At 41.9% G+C, this 23752-nt stretch overlaps 1 protein-coding gene across 4 annotated transcripts in view; it reads left to right on the forward strand.

Moving 5' to 3' along the window:
* CRIM1 (cysteine rich transmembrane BMP regulator 1) overlaps nt 1-23752 on the forward strand; it is a 209324-nt gene that overhangs the window by 111908 nt on the left and 73664 nt on the right. For all 4 annotated transcript variants that reach the window (XM_070798502.1, XM_070798501.1, XM_070798500.1 and 1 more), the window contains 3 exons: nt 5389-5510; nt 14960-15142; nt 20721-20918. In XM_070798502.1, the coding sequence (XP_070654603.1) occupies nt 5389-5510; nt 14960-15142; nt 20721-20918 (503 nt within the window). The remainder of the gene's footprint in view (nt 1-5388; nt 5511-14959; nt 15143-20720; nt 20919-23752) is intronic.

The following is a 23752-nucleotide window of genomic DNA, read 5'->3' on the forward strand; positions in this document are numbered from 1 at the left end:
GTTTGCTCAAACTCATGTCCATTGAGTCAGTGATGCCATCCAATCGTCTCATCCTGTGTCGTCCCCTTCTCCTCCTACCTTCAGTCTTTCCTAGCATCAGGGTCTTTTCCAGTGAGTCAGCTCTTTGGCATCAGGTGGCTTCAACTTCAGCATCACTTCCTTTAGGAGCAAATTGTTCAGAAAGTGGGCCCCAGATTCCCAGTGGAATCTCCTGGAGATCTTATTATCCAGGCAGCTTCTAGAGCCCTGCCCCAGACAGATGCTCAGAGAAACAGTCCTTGATAATGGTACCCTGGAATCTGCATTCTAAACAAATTCCATAGTCTTTCCGTCCACACACTGGTTTTGAAAAGCACTGCACTGAGTAGCTCTGTGTCTAAAATTTATAAAAAATAAAAATTTTAAAAACAATGCATGGTCTAACCTATGACTTACTAGCCATGGGGGAAAAAAAGTCTTATTCCAGATTATTGTTTGGATGTCTTTATATCATTCATGTTTTTCATTACGAGACAAATAAGACATGTCCCTGCACGAGGGGAATTCACAGGAGAAGCAGTAGGATTTTGATTTTGTACAAGGAGCAGCTCTATACAAGGAGAGAGAGCTAACTAATCCCGGTTGCTTATTTGATGAGAGAAGGCCTTGTGGAGCGAGCAGGTGGCCCTAAGGCTGCATGGAATTTGCCTGGGGAGAAAGAGGCAGGCATTTGAGACAGAGTGGTTGGCAGAGCTGTGGCACTGAGTGGTGGAGGTGAGGAAGGAGGATGCAGTGAATCGCAGATTGCCATTGTCACTGTCTGCATAGATATGTGTCACATATGTGCATACACTGTGTCACATATGTGTGCGGACATATTCTACTGTCTCCTCCACACGTCACAGCATATGGAAACTAGAAGATATGTAGAGACTTGACTTGGGAGCACCTTGAAAGTTGTACTGGGACTCTGGCCTGCCTGGGAGTGTCTGTGTAGATCAGGAAGTAAATGACACAAAGGGAAGGCCGGAGTGTGCACTGCTTTTCAGCCCAGAGAACCAGCCCACACAGGCCTCCTAAGGAGGGGAGTGCCCTCTAGGGGCTTAGATGATTTTTCTGAGTGCTGTTCATCTTTGTGCTTGCCACTAAGCTGGATCCATTACCCACTGGAGAGGGAAGAAAGACAGCTTCACTAACCTACCTGGCTGCAGCTGTGATTACATTATGCAAACATTTATTAATGTGGTACCTTGATTGATGATTATCTTAATACCGAGGATAACATTAAAGGCTTGATTTTGCAGGCAGACGGCACATACAAGTTGGTTCTTGTTGGAGGTTAAAAAGCCCTTAGCCTATGATTCCTTTTATATGAGCTGACCAGAATAGGAAGATCCGTGGAGAAAGAATAAAGACTCGTGATTGCCAGGGGCTGGGAGAAAAGAAATGGGAAATACAGGGCTTCTTTATGAGTTGATGAAAATGTTCTAAATTTAGGTAGTGGTAATGGTAGCCCAACCCTGTGAATATAAATACCATCGAATTGTATACTCAACAGGGGTGAATTTTATAGTACGTGAATTGTGTCCCAATAAAGCTGTTGTTTTATTTATTGGTTTTCTTTAAAAAGCCCTTAGCACTTCTGCTCCAGGTGTCCTAAGAGAAGTGTGGTGTTTAGGGTTTCAGAGAGGAGTTATTATCAAAAGTGATCTAGAAAGACAGATGGTATCTAGGACAGACAGCGGGAGATGAAAGCTAGATAAGGAATGTTCAGCAGGGAGCAGAGTAGAAGGCAGTGCAGAGACAGCAGAGGGAGGGCTTGTTTGGAGAAGGTGGAGAATGAAGAGAAGTACTGTATTTGAATAAAGATATGCGGAGGACTTGAGAGTGTTGAATGCTAGGCTGACAAGTTTATCAGTTAAATGAAGAGTAACTGAAGGCTTTTGACTACTGGAGTACAGGAACTGAACCATAGGTCGAGTGTGGCATGAATTGGGAGAAGGAGAGACCTAAGTGAGGGGAGACCAGGTCAGAACCTGGAAATTGGAGGATGGAAGGTTTAAGAAGTGAGGAGTAAGTGTGGGCATCAGTTTACTTGTAGGTTAGTCTGTTTCCTCAGCCACTAACCCACATGTTTTCACGTTCCATTGCTTGTTCTTTATCCAGGCTTTGGGGTTAAGGGTAAGAGGGAGATTGGGAGGAGGGACCAAAAAAGAATAAGGATGAAGAGAAATGGTGATAAGGGCAAGATTCTGCTTGTGTACTTCAGTTGCTCTGTAATTTTGCATTTCCTCCTCATGACTCACTATAAATAACAGGATAGGAAACCTTATTTGATTTCAGATCAGTTGACGAGGCTGCCTGCCTCACTGTTCCCATCTGTGGAAGGGAAGACTACCCACCTCCAGTGTAGGTAAACCAGAGAATCTAGAGTAATCTTACTAGAGAATTTTGATCAAGCTGCCTTGAACTCAACATTACTTATAATGTAATAGATTTCCTTGGGGAAAAGGTTCCTGATCGGCCCTCATTTGTTACTTGAGACAGTACAGACTTTATCCATCACAAGAGAACTCACGTGAGTTGTTTTTTGTTGAACTATGTGAAATTGCCATTTGACTATTTTTGATCTGCAAAGAAGGCAGTTTTGTAAAGCCTTAACCTAATAGATACTTGCTCAATAGATATCCTATGTGAGCCCAGATTTTCCCTTTTTGGTTTCCTTCATAAGTTCCTTCTTTTTTAAGGTGCTAGTGGTCTTGAACATCTACTAGTTTCAGATTCTGAGGAGTCAAAGGTGGCGGTAACTACGGAGGGCTTGCCTAAGGGCTGGTCAAGAAGGGGAAGGAAGCAGGAGCAAGCCCAGCGGCCAAAACCAGGGCGTCGGAATCCTTGGTGCTGTATTGCACAGTCCTTCTGGGTTAAGAAATAAAAATTCAGCCTAAAGGGTTTTCCTTTCTTCAGTGGATTACTAGGCAGTCATGCAGTTTTAGATCTTCTGCAGCATGCCAGAGACAACCCATGTGGGTCTCTAAAAAAACGAGAGAAGTATTTTAAAAAGTGGGAAATAGGTTAAATGTAAAAATGGGGATAGGTCAAATGTAAAAGCGGGGGAAGCAGGTTTCCGTGGTGGCTCTGTGGTGAAGAATCCACATGCAATGCAGGAGACACACGGGTTCAATCCCTGGGTCTGGATGATCCCCTGGAGAAGGAAACAGCAGTCCACTCCAGTATTCTCATCTGGGAAATTCCACGGACAGAAGAGCCTGGCGGGCTACAGTCCATGGATCACAAAAGAGTCAGATAAGACTCAGCGACTAAACAACAACAGAGGGGGGAGAATAGACTTAAGGCGAACTTAGGTTTTTCAAGTTGGTGTCATTTCTGACAGCCTAGCACACAAGTGCACGTGCATGTTCAATAAAGATCTCTGAAAGGTCAAAAGACATCAGATGAGGTATTTATTGGTTGGTCGTATGCTCCCTGGTGTTTAACTTAGAGTGATTTCCTAGAACCCAACAGTGGGAGAGAAGATACCCAATCCCCAAAGATGTGGAAGGTTGGTCAGCTGTTCTTGTAGGATGCTTTCATTGTCATTACATCCAGATACTGGAATCAGGGTGGGGCCTCTCAGTGCTCTTTCCCCATTAGTCTGTGAACTCTGAAAAGTTAAAGTTGTACAGAGTGTCAAGTGCAGAAAATGTAAAGGATATATTGTTACTATAATGTCACAGGAATATGATCATCTGTTTAAAACTGCAGTGGCCACGCACATAAAAATGAGAGACGGTCGCATAACCTTTCCAGGGACTAAAAGCTCAGTTCATGTTTACTCAGCCGTGGAAGGTGATTGTCCTGTAGGAATACAGATTATGAATTGAGAGCTCCTCGCTCTGCTCACACCAAACAGCCAAACATTTATTCTAAATCACAATCAGAAATACCACTGCAGCAAAACCTTAATTACCTAACACCCTCAACTCCACTCTAAAGCATATATAGCCATTTCCCCACAAGGAAGAGACCTCAGAGGGGTCACTCACACCTTTCCAGTGGCTTTAATGATCTTTGGTGCAGATATTATCTGAATTCATTTCTATTTTAGTTCTACACTTAACTAAATTGTCATTAAGTCTCTGGGTCTGATTATGGAAGTACTTGTGGAAGACAGGCATTTTATTTTAGAAAAGATCTGAAGAAAAATAAAAGAACAAAACAATCAAATAAGAAGAGAGAAAAAACAGAATTAATGAATTGAGGTGTTAATAGTTCTTCCCTCCTGGGAATGTTACCCTCCCTGAATCTTGACCTCTCTGGTACATAAATACCCACATGCTTCCGGCAAGGATGTCTCTTTTTAGGAGGCCTTCCCTTCACTCCTGTCGACCTGGGAACTCCCTTAGTCATCCTCTCCACCTCTGACCCACGCTTCCATTGCCAGGGGAGTCCCGGCAGAGCCTGGCTGCTCCTCCCTTGTGTTAGATTCACATCCTGACGCCCTGCTGCACTGGGCTTCTCATTTCCTGCCTCCAGTTTCATTCTGACACATCAGCATCGGGCAGTTGACAACATCTTTTTCTCTTCTTCTTTTTTTTTTTTTTTTTAAACCTGCCTCTTATTTCCTGCAGTCAAGCAAATTTTGCAGGAGAATTAAAGTTAAGGGTGAGAGCCAACAGAGGTAGTTTGCATTCAGAAGAATGTACACATGCAGCTTAGAAAATCTAAAACATTAAAACTCTCAGCATCCAGATAGCTGTCACAAAATCCATTTGCTACAGCTTATACCCTTTATTTGTAAAGAGCTCCTCGGTCTTCAATCAAAATCTGTATTTTTTATTATATAATTATAAATTAATGTAGCTCCAGAGGAGGGTGCTACTAGGCACAATCACACTGATTAAAAAAAAAAAAAGCTGAAAAACTAATGACCTATTAGTTGAAAGAAGAGTCAGAAACATTGCTGAGAAACACCTAAAGGTCAACAGCAGCAAAGCAGCATTATAGAATCATTAGAAAATGCAGGAGCACCGTTCTGTGTCAGCCCGTCCAAGCATCACTGATGTCTGGAGAGACAGAATAATGTATATGCATAAAAAGATGGCCCTGAGTCATCAAGAAAGTGTCTGTTATGCTCAATACCAGTCTGGTTAAGTAAGAAATGAAGTAATGCATTTTAGGAATTTTTCTGTCCAAATGGTTAATGTTAAATTTCTGGGCGTATACTAAGGAGGTGAGCCTTAGTTGTTTGGAATGCTGGTTATGTTAGGACCCACTCCCCGCTCCCCGGTGATGCCAGATACACAGGACAGTGTCGTGGAGAGGGGCAAAGAGTGTGCCGGCCACTCTGTGGCCTCCCAACTTCTGTGCTGTTTATTCACGGGGTTTTCCTTCCCTTTTCTCTGGTTTCAGATGCGAGTGTCTCTCTGGCTTATGTGGTTTCCCCGTGTGTGAGGTGGGATCCACTCCCCGCATAGTCTCTCGTGGAGATGGGACACCTGGAAAGTGCTGTGATGTCTTTGAATGTGTTAATGGTACGTGGGGTTTCTCTTGTTCTCAGCGAGTATACATTTGTGCAGGAGGAGGAGGAGGGAGGGTTCAATCTAGCCACTTCTGTCTTTTTAAAAGACAGACAACATGCTCAGGGAGTTGATGAAACTCAGAATAGTTGCTCAAGATCCCACCACGCAGTAGGGAAAGTTAGGAAGGGAATCCTCATTCCACTTTGTAGAGAAGGCATTTTTGAAAAGGTCATTGCAGACTACACGTGGCCGTCATACTCTGCTGTGTGTCAGTAGTTGAGAAATTCTAGGCTTGCAGGAAAAGGACCACAGAAAACGTGGCCGTGTTCTCCCAGTCAGAAGACCTCATCCCGTGGCTCTTGGAGGTAGTCTGTGTAACTAATGCCACACTGCGTTAGGTCACGGAGTGACCACAGTTTGAAAAGAGAAAGGACTGTATTCCTCTAGTTCATCCTTTTTCTGCCTAGAGGAAACACCTCTGGCCAGCCCCTAGTCAGTAGTAGTGTCCTCATTAAAGCTGGAAACTTGGGGGCCAAAAAAGCCATTCTTCAGTCCCAGGATTCCTTCACGTAAAACCCACCTCTCTCCCTCTCACCTTTCAGCAGAGGGCTTGGTGTGTGACAGCCTGGTGTTTATTGAATTTAGATGCTAGAAGGGAAGAGAGCCTAAATCATGCTCCTCCATCAGAATTTTCAGAAAAGCAAAGAATAAACTCAAGCAAGTGAAATGTCAGTGATTTTTAGAGAGCATTATTTAGTCAGTACTTAGACACACAAGGAAAATGACTTTGAATGTGGACAAATACAACCAAATTATACAGATAGAAGCATCCATTTTAACTGCTGCCTATAAGAAATCAGGGTTCAGAAGATTTTCTGCCCTTCTCCCAAGCTGCCCCTCCCCAACAAGAAAGGGTTATATGAAAAGTCCAGACTTGTTTCACAGAGTCCTGTAGTTTTTAGGCCAGAGGCTACATGTTTTGTTCTGGTTTTTTCCCACTTTAAAGAAGCACTGGCAGTATGACTTTGTGGTTAAAAGAGAACATGGATTGGAACTGATTGACTTCAGTTTGAAAATCAGTTCCTCCGCTTAGTAGCTGTATAGCTTTGGCCATCCCTTTGGTCTCTGAGCCTCATTTGCCACATCTGTCAAATGGAGAGAATAACAGTAAATGCAGTGAGGTTTTGTATGTGAAGCACTAGAAACTGTGCTTCGAGAGCAAACAGTCTCTGTGATTCTGTGTGCCTCCTTCCTGCTCACCGTCCTGGCCACTGCAGGATGCTGCTTCTTGGCTTCAGGCACGCAGGGAGAGGCACAGGGCAGGCTCCATGCACATAGACTCTTCTTGGTACCTCTCCCCGCCTGCTTTATCATCCAGCCGGTAGTGATGTCTTCACTGCCAGCAAATGGCCAAGCCTCTGATACTTCCTGCTGAAGCTAATTGACTGAAAGTGATATTCTGTAAATATTTAACTCATACCATTGGGACCGAAATAGTTGGTCCTTGTCCTGGGCTCCAGCATCTCAGATGTGCTTCCTTCTAGTACTCACCCCACTCCGTGTCTCTTTCTCACCCTAGAATCTGAACTGCCAGAAAACAGGGAATCTATCCTTGTGTCTGTGACATTAGCACATCGCCTGTTTCTTGTGGGGCACCTGGGTTCTGACACGTGGCTGGGTGAGCAAGCAAGTGATCTGATTCATATCGTCTGAGTTCCCTCTAGAGTGGCTGTTAATTGTCAGCCCATAGAGGAGTTACTTTGTGAGAATCCACTATCTTTCACTGCCCCACACTTTAATCTGAAGTCTCTTATACCCTGGAAATAACACCTCTAGTAATACAACTTGCTATTGTATCCGCTGGGTGAGAAACTGGAGTATCTTTCTTCTTTCTTTCTTTGCTTCTTAATTATAGAAACCCAAGTGTCAGGCCTTCTCATCAGGACATTCACTTTACATCTCACCTCTATGTGATGCAGTTTGGGCAGCTGATTACTGCCCCTATTTAACTTCAGTGGCCTTGGATAAATCTCCAGGGCCTGCTCCCATTTATAGAGCCCTGAGTTCAAGAATAGGCCTTCTACTGTGGGAAAATGTAGAGACAACAAAGCAGTAACAGAATTTCTGGTGTTTGCCTCTTTCTTGCCACCATAAATTAGTTGGGTGATCTTTGCTTTACTTCTTGTCCTGCTATAGTCTGTCTGTTACTGCATTAGTCATTAATTGTAGGTGAAGCTAGAAACTACAATACTCTGAAGATTTAAAATTCCATAGGATAGTATTTACGGAATTCCATCTCAAAGTCTGTAATTCACTTTTTTTGGCATACATACACACACTTCCCTTCCATACACATATTTGTGTGTGTGTATGTATATATTTGATTATTTGGCACCCAGTGCCCTGGTGAAATCATACTATTGTCATAAGATCCCCATTAGAAGGTATTACCTATCAAAAATTCGTTATCCTTGCCCGGAAGAGCAGGGGTCTATTTTATGTATACATATTTTTTAAAGCCTTATATGTATATGTATGTATGTATATATATATATATATATATATATATATATATATATATATATAAAGCCTTACTTATCCACAAAGAATTTGAGGCAGTTTTACACCAAGAGCAGACACAATAAAATAGTGGTAAAATATTCGTGAGAAAAGAGAGTCAGACTGTACAGTTGTATGTAAAAGTTGAAAAGCAAAAAGGAAGTGCCCACAGGTGTGCAGGCCATAGCGTCTGTCTATGTAATCGCTGGAGTTAAATGTGAGGTTAGGCCCCCGGCATCCTGGCCATCAAAGTGGAAAGGGAGATAGAATCGGACCCACAACTCTTATTTTTAGAGACAAGAAACCTGCCAGACAGGGCAGCATCCTCCTCGTACGGAAACTTTTGAAAAGAGAGCACCAAATGACACAGTAAATTGTGTCCTCAGTTGCTTTACCCCCAATTTCTTCTGGCTGCTTTTCTCAATAAAAAGTAAAAGCAAAATATTAAAATACACCTCCGTGAAGGCAGTTTTCAGGGGTGAGTTGAACACCCATCTGAAACCTGGATGCCTGAAGATCTGTTTCTTGATTTTGAGAATGCTGCCCAGCCCCTTAGCCCCCACCACCGCTGTACCCCCGCAACATGTAGGAAGATATTGGAGTAAATCTGGGAACCCCAATTCAGGAGACAGTGGGCTGCTGTCTAACCCCATGTGAAGAAACGGAGCTTACCTGCCAGCACTCAGTCCCCTCCCTAGCTGCCATCCAGGTGATCCATATGCTTACATTATTTTTTTTAAGATAAGCATTATAGTGAAAACAGAAGATTAAAAAGAGGGAATTCAAGAACTCCTGAGTTTTGAAAACATTGGCCTAGATGAATGGATGGGAAGAACAGTCTCCATAAATGTTACTCCTCTTTTCTGTTGGGTTTGGTTTTGTATGGGTGGGGGGATGGCTGAGTTGCCCATCAGATTGTGGCAGTCTGTGACTGAGGGCTGAAAGGAGGACCAGCACGGTAGTAGCTGAATGAGAACCCTGTTGTTTAGAGACCAGATGAGCAGGTGGTGAGCTTGTGTTCCTATTGTGTGAACTTGTGAGACATCAGTATCATCACCTGGAAGGATGACCTCCACAGCAGTGTTGAATAGTCCCACATCTTCTTGGGGAAATGGTTCTGTGTCTGCTCTGGCCCAAAAACATGTTTTTTCATCTGTCACCGGGGGTTGAGTGACGGCCTCTACTTTAGATGGACGTGTGTCCTCTTCCATTTGGTAACAGTACATCTTACTGCCTTACGCTGGCCCAGCTCACTCGTTTCTAGAGGCATTTGGGTTTGAATAGGGAAGTCATCCATGCTCAGAGTATGGAAGCGATCATTTGGTTGCTTAGATATGATCAAGTGTCCAACATACAAAAATGCACAGAAATCCAAACTGGAACACCATGGTTTGAGTGTCATAGCCATTTGAGTGTTGTAGCCACTGACTCTTCCAGCATCAGACACTAACATGTAAAATCAATCAATCACAGGAGAGCCAGACCCAAAGTCAGCTTCTCCTTGTGTAAAATTTGGGCCTAGAAAACTCAGACCTTGGGTTTCCCTTGTGGTCCAGTGGTTAAGAATCTGGCTGCCGATACAGGGGACATGGATTCAAACCCTGCGCCGGGAAGATTCCACAGGCCTCGGAGCCGCTAAGCCTGTGCGCCACAGCTACTGAGCCTGTGCTCTAGAGCCAGGAGCCACAACTCCTGAAGCACTGAAGCCCGAGTGCCCTAGAGCCTTTGCTCCATAACCAGAGAAGCCACCGCAGTGAGAAGCCTGACCACTGCAATTAGACAGTCACCCCCACTCGCTGAAACTAGAGAAAGCCAGTGCACAGCAACGAAGATCCACCACAGCCAACATAGATAAATCTTCATGGAAAGAAAAAACTCAGACCTTCAGTTTGTTAATAAAAAAGTTAATATGAAAACATCTGTTGAGAACACATTGTATAGCAGTGATGCTCAATAATGTTCCTAGGGATGTAAGGTCTCCTTCTACAGTAGTGGAGAGTATATAGCACTTTGAAAGGAATATTCCATGCAGTATGCATTTATTGAGCATCCATTGTGTTCTGCAGGCCTTACTAAGCTAATTTTGAGTGATACAGTGTTTTGCAAGTACTGTTCCCCTTCTCTTATCCTGAAGTACCCTCTAGCAGTATGCTCCAGCACACACGCCCGGCTTCCCCCACACAGAAAAGGTGGTTTCTTCCTTCACGTATCTAAAAGCTTGTGTACCCTGCCTTTGTGATTCCATCAGTTTGTGGTTGGTTTATGGAGAAATTTTCAGACATTTCTCATTTGTCATGCGGTTATCTCTTTTTTGACTTATTAAGTCTGCCTACTTTGTTCCCGTACCATTCACCCCCAGAGAAAGAAGACCAGAGGCAAGACATCAGCCATTTTTCACTGAGATATTACAGAGAAAAAGCAACAGAAGGATACTTATTTGGACTTTTTCCCTCCATTTTCACATTTGATGTGAAGTTCTACATTTTAGTCTTTTCCTTTGCTTAAATTATGTATTTATCACCATCTGCCAATCAGCATGATTTGGCCAGGCCATAGAACTTACTAGCAATCTATACTATAAAATTCTTTTTCAGGAGTTCTGGAATATATTAAAGAGGGAAGAGAAGATTCCAGAACGGAGAAACATAAAATTTAATTGGGAAGACACAAAAAACATGCAAAAATCTTTAAAAAGACACTTTGTGCATCTCAGTGCATATGCACTTTTATTCATTGAGAAGTACAAGTTGCATAGTAAGTTATTCTATTTGTAATATTATTCTTTTCTCCATCCACGGAAAATGTCCTCTTACAGAGGTAGTGGAAACCTCCCTATAGTTCTGAAATTCACCTCTATCCCCAGCAGGTGAAGAAGTAATTGGTCATTGCTCCTCAAAGGATACTGCCAACCATTTTTATTGTGCACTTTTCTGAAGAGCTTCTCAAATTTGTCTCAGCAGCAAACAGGGATTTCATTATATCATGTGATTTTTTTTTTTTTTTTTAATCCTGAAGAATCAGTTGTGTTTTCAAGGCTGTGTTCTGTGGGACTCACCATCTCTCTGAGTTCCACGCCCTTGCTCTCTGCCTATGCTAGTGAAACGTAACTGCCCTAGCCTTCTTGTCTGTCTCATCTCCTCCCACTCAAGCTCCTACACAACCCGCCATAAGAGCGAGTTCATCTGGAGCCACTTTGTTCACAACCACAACCTTTCCTCCTCACTTCTTCAGATCTCACACCAAGATTTGTGGCTTCACCCAGATGGTCGTTGGGTTGATGAAGGCAAATAGGTAATTAATATAGATTGGTTTCTTAAAAAATGTTTTTCTTCAATTTGAACAGAAGCTCAGCATTTTGATAGAAGGCAGTATTTTGCCTCCTTCCACAGCATGCAAATTTGATTGGTGAAAAGTGCTTCATTTCCTGCACTTTGGAACTTGGGGTTTAACTGCCTAGTTCCTTCCAATCCCAGCTCAGTTTAGTGTGTTAGGTAAAAGCATATAGACTTCTTAGCTGTAATAAGATGATTCTTTCTGACATGAATTTTCTGGGGGGAAAAAAATAGCATATCCAGCCAGTGCTAGGGAAGAGGTTCAGACATGCACATTTACTGCCTTTGTGAAAATACATGCACACAGATCATCTCACACTAATGATGAGACTTTAGGCAAGCTGCCTCATCGCTTTAAATTTCATTTTCCTCATTGAAGAAGTAGATGTTAATACTTGTTCTCTATTCTCAACAACATTGTTATAAAGTCAAATTAACACTAGTTTGTCTAAGTACAAGACAAATGTAAATGTACTCAAAATGCAGTGGAAATCTCACGTATTTCAAACATGCAAAGTGACATGTGGAGAAATGATGTTAGGACAGAGAAGCCCATGGCTTATGTATGTCATAATCCAGTTTTTCCTACCTTATTAAATAGGTTGCATTAGCTCAGGAGAACTTTTCTTTTTTTACCTTGGAATTACTTTTATTTTCCCAGCTTTACAGAGACACATACCAGACAATTCACCAAGTGAAGTTGCACAATTCCATGATTTTTAATGTATTCGCAGAGTTGCGCGATTGTCATCACAATTTTAGAACACTGTCATCAATCCCCCCAGAATTCCCAAGCTCTTTAAGTCACCCGCTATGTCCCCCAGACTTTCCAGCACTAGAAAACCACTAATCTACTTTCTGTCTCTCTAGATGTGTCTATCATGGGCCTTTCACATAAATAAAATCCTGTACAACATGTGGTATATTTTGACTGGCTTCTTTTGCTTAGCGTAATGTTCCCCAGGTTCATTTATGTTGTAGTATATATCAGAACTTCATTCCTTTTTATGGCCAAGCAATATTCCATTACATGGATATACCACATTTTGTGTATCGTACATCAGTTGGCTGATGTTTAGAATTTTTCTGTTTTTTGGCTACTGTGAATAACATTGCTGTAAACATTTGTGTACAAGGTTTTATGTGGGTAGATGTTTCCATTTCTCCTGGATGTGTATCTAAGAGTAGAATTGCTAGATCCTCTGGTAATTCTGTTTCATATTTTGAGGAACTGCCAAACAGTTTTTTCAAGACACCTGCACTCACCAAGATGTATGAGAGTTTCCATTTCTCCACACCCTCATAAATATTTGTTATTATCTATGTCTTTTTCATCTTAGCCATCCTACGATATGAATCAATGTCTCATTGTGGCTTTGATTTGTATTCCCTTAATAAGTAATGATGTTAAGCATCTTTTCAGTGCTTATTGGTCATTTCTGTATCTTATTTGGATAAATTTCTGTTCAAATATTTGCTCATTTTTCAGTTGGGTTATTTTTATTGTTCTTTCTGGATACGAGTTCTTACATATGTCAAATTTCAGATTGCACCATTGTTAAAGGTCACAAAATATGAGAGTTTATTTCTAAACTCTTAATCAATTCCATTGAACTTTGTATTTATCCTGATGTCAAGTACTACATTGTCTTGCTACTGTGGCCTTGTAGTTTGTCTTAAAATCAGAAAGTGTGACTCCTCTACCTTTGTTCTTCTTTTCAAGTTTGTCTTGGCAATTCTGGGTTCCTTGAATTTCTTACTGATTTTAGGATTCACTTGTCAGTTTTTGCAAAAGAAAAAACTAGAATTTTGATAGAGATTGAATGAATATGTAGATCAATTGGGGGAATGTTTTCATCTTGCCAGTATTATCTTTCAGTCCATGAATATGGAATATATTTTCATTTACTTAGGGCTTCTATATCTTCTTTGAACAATGTTTTTTAGTGTTCAGAGTACAAGTATTGTACTTTATGTTTAGACTTATTAAATATTTTATTCTTTTTGATGCTACTGTGAATGGAATTTTTTAACTTTATTTTCAGGTCGTTTATTACTAGTATGTAGATATACAGTTTATTGGAGTTGCAGTTTTACCCTGAAATCTTGCTAAACTTTTTGTTCTAATAGTTTTTTAGTAGATTTCTTCTTTTTAAATTCAAAATCATGTTGTTGGTAATTAGAGTTTTCCTGCTTTCTAATATGGGTGCTTTTTATGTCAGTTTCTTGCCTAATTATCCTGACTGGAGCCTCCAGTACAAAGTTGAATCATAGTGGTTAGAGGGGACATCATTGTCTTAATCCTGAGCTAAGTAAGGGGAAAAGCATTCAGCTTTCACTATTAAGTATGATGTGCTAACATCATAGATGCCGTTTATCAAGTTGCTGTTTAACACCTCTACTGCTAAGTTGTTGAATGTTTTTTTATCATGAAAGGGTGTTGAATTCTCTCAGATGTTTTCTCTTTGTCTGTTGAGATGATCCTATGGTCTTGTCCTTTATTCTATAGACATTACATTACATTATAGTCAATTAATTACATTAATTGATTTTGGATGTTAAACCAACCTTGCATTCTTGGGATAAATCTCACTTGGTATATGATATTTTTTATATGCTGCTGGATTCAGTCTGGTAGTACTTTTTTGAGTATTTTTATGTTTATATTTATAAAAGCTATAGATCTGTAGTTTTCCTTTTCTTCTGATGTCTGTATCTGGAGGGAGTTCTTTTAAGTCAACCAAAATTAGAGTTAAGGAGTAGATTTAGAGGAGAGTGTTTTTGTGCAGAGAAAAATTTTAAATCATTGATATCGTTATCATTCTAAATGCAGGGTTTTGAGTACTTAGCAGAAAGCATAGTCTTGAAACACAGTGGGAAGAGTACAAGATTTTAGTTGAAGAGCTATAGTTTTGGCTTCTATCATTTGCTAAATATGTAACTTTGCACAAATTACCTAGGATTTCCTCACTTCTACACTCAGGATAAGTATTTCTACATCAGACCTTTGTTTTGGGGATTAAGTGAAGTAATGTATGTAGAAAGTGTTTTTTAAAGGCCAAGCACTATTATAATTATTGAATATTAACTAAATAGAAAAAAGAATTTCAGAGAAAACACTGGAGAAACAGAAACATAACCTGACAGGCCTAAATAAATTTTTTGAGGCAGAACAAAACGTAATGTGGATTCAGAATCGTTTACTTGAGATGGTGATTTAGCAAAACACACATTTTGTTTAACAAAACTAAATCTTTTTAAAGCACATATCAGAAATGTCAGTTTCATGGTCAAATAATTACTTTCATTTGGGGTAAGGAGAAGCCAGTATAGATTTTACTAAGGGGAATTTTGATTCCTTGTTATAATGGGGATAATGATGTGTTTTGTTTATTTTATTGTACTTTACATAGCTTTATTGCTTCTGTTGTAAAAAAATTATATTGAGTTTAATAAAATCCCATTAAATTTTAACCTTGTGCAGTATTTTCTAGAGGCTGTTTGAAAAACATGAAAGGGCACCACTCAGAAATGACTCTGAATATGCTTTGTTTGTTTTAACTCCTCTAGAAACAAAGCCAGCCTGCGTGTTCAACAACGTGGAGTATGGTGACGGAGACATGTTTCGAATGGACAACTGTCGATTCTGTCGATGCCAAGGGGGTGTTTCCATCTGCTTCACTGCCCAGTGCGGTGAGCTGAGCTGTGAGAGATACTACATGCCCGAAGGGGAGTGCTGCCCTGTGTGTGAAGGTAAGGAAAGCTGCCAATTAGAGAATAATAAGAACAGGTTTCCCAGCTGGCTTAGTGGCAAAGAACCTGCCCACCAATACAGGAGACCCAGGAGACACGGGTTCAGTCCCGGGGTTGGGAAGATCCCCTGGAGGAGGGCATGGCAACTTCCTCCAGTATTCTCGCCTGGAGAATTCCGTGGACAGAGGAGCCTGGTGGGCTACAGTCCTTGGGGTCACAGAGTCGGACATGGCTGAGCGACCTAACAACAAAGCATCAGATCAGATCAGTCGCTAAGTCGTGTCTTACTCTTTGCGACCCCATGAATCGCAGCACGCCAGGCCTCCCTGTCCATCACCAGCTCCCAGAGTTCACTCAGACTCACGTCCATCGAGTCAGTAATGCCATCCAGCCATCTCATCCTCTTGTCCCCTTCTCCTCCTGCCCCCAGTCCCTCCCAGGATCAGAGTCTTTTCCAGTGAGTCAACTCTTCGCATGAGGTGGCCAAAGTACTGGAGTTTCAGCTTCAGCATCATTCCCTCCAAAGAAATCCCAGGGCTGATCTCCTTCAGAATGGACTAGTTGGATCTCCTTGCAGTCCAAGGGACTCTCAAGAGTCTTCTCCAACACCACAGTTCAAAAGCATCAATTCTTCGGTGCTCAGCCTTCTTCACAGTCCAACTGTCACATCCATACATGACCACAGGAAAAACCATAGCCTTGACTAGACAAACCTTTGTTGGCAAAGTAATGTCTCAGCTTTTGAATATGCTACCTAGGTTGGTCATAACTTTCCTTCCAAGGAGTAAGCATCTTTTAATTTCATGGCTGCAGTCACCATCTGTAGTGATTTTGGAGCCCAGAAAAATAAAGTCTGACACTGTTTCCACTGTTTCCCCATCTATTTCCCATGAAGTGGTGGGACCGGATGCCATGGTCTTCGTTTTCTGAATGTTGAGCTTTAAGCCAACTTTTTCACTCTCCACTTTCACTTTCATCAAGAGGCTTTTTAGTTCCTCTTCACTTTCTGCCATAAGGGTGGTGTCATCTGCATATCTGAGGTTACTGATATTTCTCCCAGCAATCTTGATTCCAGCTTGTGTTTCTTCCAGACCAGCATTTCTCATGATGTACTCTGCATAGAAGTTAAATAAACAGGGTGACAGTATACAGCCTTGACGAACTCCTTTTCCTATTTGGTACCAGTCTGTTGTTCCATGTCCAGTTCTAACTGTTGCTTCCTGATCTGCATACAAATTTCTCAAGAGGTAGATCAGGTGGTCTGGTATTCCCATCTCTTTCAGAATTTTTCAGTTTATTGTGATCCACACAGTCAAAGCCTTTGGCATAGTCAATAAAGCAGAAATAGATGTTTTTCTGGAACTCTCTTGCTTTTTCTGTGATTCAGCAGATGTTAGCAATTTGATCTCTGGTTCCTCTGCCTTTTCTAAAACCAGCTTGAACATCAGGAAGTTCACAGTTCACATATTGCTGAAGCCTGGCTTGGAGAATTTTGAGCATTACTTTACTAGCGTGTGAGATGAGTGCAATTGTGTGGTAGTTTGAGCATTCTTTGGCATTGCCTTTCTTTGGGATTGGAATGAAAACTGACCTTTTCCAGTCCTGTGGCCACTGCTGAGTTGTCCAAATTTTCTGGCATATTGAGTGCAGCACTTTCACAGCATCATCTTTCAGGATTTGGAATAGCTCAACTGGAATTCCATCACCTCCACTAGCTTTGTTCGTAGTGATGCTTTCTAAGGCCCGCTTGACTTCACATTCCAGGATGTCTGGCTCTAGGTCAGTGATCACACCGTCGTGATTATCTGGATCGTGAAGAACTTTTTTGTACAGTTCTTCTGTGTATTCTTGCCATCTCTTCTTAATATCTTCTGCTTCTGTTAGGTCCATACCATTTCTGTCCTTTATCAAGCTCATCTTTGCATGAAATGTTCCTTTGGTATCTCTGATTTTCTTGAAGAGATCCCTAGTCTTTCCCATTCTGTTGTTTTCCTCTATTTCTTTGCATTGATCGCTGAAGAAGGCTTTCTTATCTCTTCTTGCTATTCTTTGGAACTCTGCATTCAGATGTTTATATCTTTCCTTTTCTCCTTTGCTTTTCGCTTCTCTTCTTTTCACAGCTATTTGTAAGGCCTCCCCAGACAGCCATTTTGCTTTTTTGCATTTCTTTTCTATGGGAATGGTCTTGATCCCTGTCTCCTGTACAGTGTCACGAACCTCATTCCATAGTTCATCAGGCACTCTTATCTATCAGATCTAGGCCCTTAAATCTATTTCTCACTTCCACTGTATAATCATAGGGGATTTGATTTAGGTCATACCTGAATGGTCTAGTGGTTTTCCCTACTTTCTTCAATTTCAGTCTGAATTTGGCAATAAGGAGCTCATGGTCTGAGCCACAGTCAGCTCCTGGTCTTGTTTTTGCTGACTGTATAGAGCTTCTCCATCTTTGGCTGCAAAGAATATAATCAATCTGATTTTGGTGTTGACCATCTGGTGATGTCCATGTATCGAGTCTTCTCTTGTGTTGTTGGAAGAGGGTGTTTGTTATGACCAGTGCATTTTCTTGGCAAAACTCTATTAGTGTTTGCCCTGCTTCATTCCGTATTCCAAGGCCAAATTTGCCTGTTACTCCAGGTAACATGGGAGTAACAGAGATGGAGCCAAAGCAAAAACAATACCCAGCTGTGGATGTGACTGGTGATAGAAGCAAGGTCCAATGCTGTAAAGAGCAATATTGCATAGGAACCTGGAATGTCAGGTCCATGAATCAAGGCAAATTGGAAGTGGTCAAACAAGAGATGGCAAGAGTGAATGTCGACATTCTAGGAATCAGCGAACTGAAGTGGACTGGAATGGGTGAATTTAACTCAGATGACCATTATATCTACTACTGCGGGCAGGAATCCCTCAGAAGAAATGGGGTGGCCATCATGGTCAACAAAAGAGTCCGAAATACAGTACTTGGATGCAATCTCAAAAACGACAGAATGATCTCTGTTCGTTTCCAAGGCAAACCATTCAATATCACAGTAATCCAAGTCTATGCCCCAACCAGTAACGCTGAAGAAGCTGAAGTTGAACGGTTCTATGAAGACCTACAAGACCTTTTAGAACTAACACCCAAAAAGATGTCCTTTTCATTATAGGGGACTGGAATGGAAAAGTAGGAAATCAAGAAACAACAAAGCATAGACATGGTTTAAAGTGTTAACGTCAGAATTGACGTAATTCAGTCTCACTCAAAAATAGAAAAGAATTCCCCGTTTTTGTCACATGTTTTACCTTTTAGGTAATGCCAGGAAGGCGATGTGGAAACACTTCCCTGAGGGAAATTATCCCCTGGGTGTAGACCGCGGTTGTGTTTCCACAGGTCGACATAAGGTCTCCCGGAGGCACTCTCTGTTCCTCCTCTGCAGTTCCAGCAGTTTCTTGGCAAGTCCTGGGACTTTCTCTTCATCCTGAGAGTAGAATTCCCCGCACTCGACTCCCCTCAGAGTGGGTGGGGGCAGGAGGACAGGACAGCTCTAGTGACTGACAGGCCCAAGCAGTCCGCTCAGAAAGGACCCGACCCTGCCTCCTTTCTGGTACTGGTGCCCCTCCAGGTGAGAGCAGGTCTCCTTGGCCTTTGCAGCTGGTGAGAGTGGGGCCATGCTGTGGCACCAGGTCAAGGCCCAGACAAGTGTCCAGGGTAGCCCTGGGCAGAAGGATCCCCAATGTCTGCTTTTTTATTTTTTTTATTCCCCTTTTCCCTCCAAGAAATAATAGGTCCATGTTCCTCCAATAAGCTTGACCCTCCTGTCTCTGCTCTCCAGAAATAACAGATATTTCAGAATGATAACTGAATATCACATGCTACATCCCCCACATTTTAAGGATAAGGATAGTCAGAAAAGTAGTCACTTCTCTCCTGAGTTTCCGGTAAAGCCAGGAACAGTGCCCAACTGTGTCTCTGGTCTAACCACACTACAGTTTCCCCGGAAAGGAGGGTCTCATGAGTACCTCTTCTCTGCCTGGGCCACAGACCTCCAGTCCAGAGTCAGGCATGTCCACCTCACGTCTGATGCTCATGCCACCCTTAACCTCCGCACGTGAAATGAGAGGACAGAATTTCATGTCGTGTCCTATAACTTACTCTGTTTTCAGAATCCCATCTCTTTTCAGTATCTGAGCTTTATTTACCACAGAATCTGAAGATCTGAAATTGCTTAGATTATACAAACTATTGTACATTCCTAACAGGGAGGCCCACTCACCTGTTAGAAATTATTTTTGCTAACATAGGAGAAAGATGGTTCACTTTTTAGGTGTCATAGGGGATTTAAGAAAGTCACATCAAGCTTTTAACCTTCCCAATTGATTTGTCCCCTCACTACCGCCAGTGTATAATCGTCCCTGAAATTGGTGACACTTGGTGGTATAAAAGCATAGATGTGAACCTCTGTGTAATAATTATAACAAGTTGTCTGGCCAAGGATCCAGTTATGTCTCACTTCCTGGAATTCAGATCCAGTCTCAAAGTAGAAATGAAATACGCAGTATAATATTTTTTTTTAATAAAGAAATTTTATGAAGTCTTATCTATCTCAGGTCTCTTGGCTGCTTCCGTGGCTGACAGACTGCCTTTCTGAAGCTGTGACTGCATGGCCTTCAGTTCTGGCCTTCTGACTCTCTTGTAACTAAACTTTCCTCCTCTTCGAAAGAAAGAGGACCAAACTCAGAACTGCCTGGACTTTACTCCCAGCACAGAAGCACTTGCTTCTCTTGAGGCCAGATTTTATGTGTCTGAAAAAAGAACGTTGAGTGATTTATCTAATTACTTTGATGTATAAGGATGTTTGGGGATTTTGTATTTATGTGCTTATCAACAACCTCAGAAAACTCTTTCACAGTAGCCTTGGTTAACTACGTCCCACAGCCTCAGTTGCTGCTTGACCACTCAGCTCAGGTGGAGAAAAAGCTGTGTAGGTCCACGGCGTTCCCTCCAGGGCACAAGCAGTGCCCTGTATTTAGACAAGGTCTATCTGCCCTGTCCTGAATAAGCCCCTCAGGGGCCTGCCTATGCCTCAGTGTTATCTCAGGGACCTCCAGGCTCCATGAGGTAGACTCCAGTTAGCCCTAGAAATAGCAGGCTCACTGTAAGTTAGATGGGGCATTATTCTTTCTACTTTACAGGGAGCTGAAATTGAGTTATAATAAACTTGTAAATTGACAACTCGGAAGGCATCCGCAGAGCCTAAAATGGATCTGCATTTTTTGTTTTTTCTGATTACCACCCCACAGCTCTATCCATGAAGTTTTGCACCTTTAAGAAACAGTAACACCTGCACACTGGCTTGTATGCCTCAGGTCCCCTGCCCTGTGAGCCATGTCAGGATGGGTGAACATAAATTCTACGTGATGGCTGCCTTTGCATGTCCCCCTAGAGACACCTCCTGCAGCCCCGAGCTTCTGCTGAGCACAGCTGGAAAAGAACTGCTGATGAGGAGAACCTGGGGGGAAAGAATGTCTCTGGGTGCAGGCAGAAATAACATGTAGAATGCCCTCAGTCTTACTTGGAATTCACGTTTTAATTTAGATCCTGTGTATCCTTTGAACAACCCCGCTGGCTGCTATGCCAATGGCCAGATCCACGCCCACGGGGACCGATGGCGGGAAGACGACTGCACATTCTGCCAGTGCATCAATGGGGAGCCCCACTGCGTGGCGACGGCCTGTGGACAAAGCTGCATGAGCCCCGTCAAAGTGCCTGGGGAGTGCTGCCCTGTATGCGAAGGTAAACCTTGTGGATCCTAGTGAGCCCCTGGTGAATGTCGTGTCAGAGCAACTTCCACCAGTGTGTGCCTGCTTGCGTTTTGTTTCCTCAGGTGTAATGTCTGCTTCCTGCTGTTAGTTGCAGATGATTTTATGATACAGCCCAGACTAATCATTTGGGGGAGATGCTGCAGATTTACAGTGAGAGCAGTGTGGTCTTTATTTTACCACTGCAGATAATGCTTAACTGAATATTTACACTCGAAGAATATATGCATTCAAATTCAGTTCACCACAAGCCTAATTAACATCTAAAGGTCAAAACAGGGAAATGAAATTGGAAATAAGACCCATACTCAAAGCATGGTTTGTTCAATTTATAATGCTTCTATAAGCCCAAGAGTCCTGGCAGCTAGAAGAAAGACCTGGAACCATCAAAGGCAGTTGTCACTGCCCAGAGTCCTCCCTCTGAGTGTCCATTGTTTAATATCGTGATGGCTGTGGCTTTGCAATTCCTCTCAGGCTTTCACTTATGTCTTGGTTACCTACATTCATGACCTCTTTTCCTTTTTAGTGAAGAGATGCCTGAGATATCCTGGACTCGTCTTTCCATCTCAACCCCTAAGCCAGGCCATTTTCACCATCCTGGGAAGATTCTTTGCACATTTATTCAAGTCAGTCTTAATCCCCGGTCCATATATGTTAATAAAAGAGACTGAATATGTATGCCGATAGATCTAATAGAGAGTATCCATCACTAAGAAACACGTTTGCATAGTGAAATGAACCAAAGTGGGTCGGAAATTAATCCTTGTAGAAGATGGATCCTTCTAGAATTTTTAAAAACAGCTGTTAAGGAAATGACCAGTTTTTTCAGAAATTCAGTCAAGTAGACTGAGTCCTCTGTGGAGAAGGCTTTTGCTTCTGCCTCAATTTTAATCAACTCAGTCTTCAGAATTTGCCTGACTAGCTTCATTAACCTCTGAGGGGTTGGAGTTATTAAAGATCTTAAATGTCATATAAAAATTTAAACTGGAGGATTCTGGTTCTATTGACATCACCAATTCCCTCACCATTACTCTACTTACAATGCAGCTGCCACACTCCAAAACTTTATAGCTTCCAGATGACCAATTTTATGGAAATCACGCACCACCCCCCACCCTCGCAATATACTCCTCCTATCCCCTAAAGGAAGCATTTCAGTGCTGGAAAATGGAGTGCACAATAGTACGTATGGTGGTATACGGTCAGCTTTACAAGGAAGGATGCCTTGCTGGTGCAGATTAAAATGGGACTATCTGTTCCTAAGAATTAGAGACAATCTTTTGTTGATTTGCAGTGTTTAAGTATATATGTATGCATGATAATGAAGAAGAATTTTTTAATTTTAAAAAGCATAAATATATAACCCAAAGCACTAACCTTTTAACTTCAGGAGTCTTGAATCATAGATTGAAAATAATACTAAAAAAAAAAAACTTGTAAAAAAAAAATATAAGGCTTCATTTCTAAAAGTAAAGAATGCATATCGTTTTGCATTCATCTTTTGCAGTCATTAGCAATTCCATCCTGGTGAGCAGAGAAGGGAAGCAGGTGGTGAATAGAAGGAAAAAAAAGTATATATGAGAAAACTGATTTATTCTTATGTAGATGTTTGATCACTTAGAGTTTGGTCTCTATAACATTTGAGTCAGGTTGTAATCTTATCTTCCACTGTTTGAGAAGAGCGACAGTTTGAGCCAGCCATTCATTCCAAAAAATGTACTAACCACCTTCCGTAATCCAGATACCACATTGGACACAAAGATAAATAAAGGACATCTCCTAGTAAACTTAGAAACTGTTTAGGCTGTTTTAAATTAAACCAGGAAGAAAAAGGAATGTCTACACATTCAGATGCTATGGGATAAGTGCTTTTTATGTGTACCTGATTTCGTTAAACCTCACATCACCACTGTAGGCCTTGTGATCCCATTTTAGAGATGAGGAAATTAGGTTTTGGAGAGATGTAGGTAAATTCTTCCAAGGTCAGTTGCCAACATGTGGCTGAGCTGGGGTCAACTGAAGTCTGTCAGATTCAGCCACATTTGTGTCTATTTTCCTTGCTCCCAGAGGTCATCTCAGTCTCCTCATACCCCTACTTCTGGTTCCTTTATATCTGTCTCCATCTCTGGCTTTGGGCCCTGTGTTGGAGACCTGGAAGTCAGTTGACGGGGAGGAAGTCATTTGCAGTTTGACAGCTACTCCAGGTGTATTCCACGTGATCTCCTGAATCTGAGGGCCTTGGGGGAAGGACACCTTTGAGACTCAGCCTCGATCTGCTTCTCAGGCCTCGCGCCCAGGCCGTCTCCGCCCCCCAGACTTGGCGTCTGTATTCCAAGCTGTTAGGCACTGCAGCCTCAGTTCCTGTCTGTCTGTCTTGTGCCCCAGCACTTCTGTCCCTTCACCCAGGCTTTCAGGAGTTTCCATTATCTAGGTCTTGGAGAACTACTTTGCCTTCTGTTTCTTGTTTTTGTCTTAAAGTCAGTTAAGTAGTGAGTTTCATATAATATTGTGTTTACTCTTCAGTAATGTTCTGATTTTAAGATGTTTTCAGAAGACCGAAAGATTCTTCTGGTTGTGGTTATTCAGTCGCTAAGTCGTGTTCGACTCTTTGCGACCCCATGGACTGTAGCCCACCAGGTTCTGTCCTCCATGGGCTCTCAGTTTGCTCAAATCCATGTCCATTGTGTCGGTGATGCTCTTCTTTTGGTATGAGGATCAAAAAACAGTGCACAGCTTAGGATAATGATTGTAAAAGTTTATTGTTTATGAATAATAGTAAATTTATTTATTAATAACAATAAGCTTAGA

This window comes from Bos indicus, chromosome 11 (assembly GCF_029378745.1).
Source record: "Bos indicus isolate NIAB-ARS_2022 breed Sahiwal x Tharparkar chromosome 11, NIAB-ARS_B.indTharparkar_mat_pri_1.0, whole genome shotgun sequence".
Lineage (NCBI taxonomy): Eukaryota > Metazoa > Chordata > Mammalia > Artiodactyla > Bovidae > Bos > Bos indicus.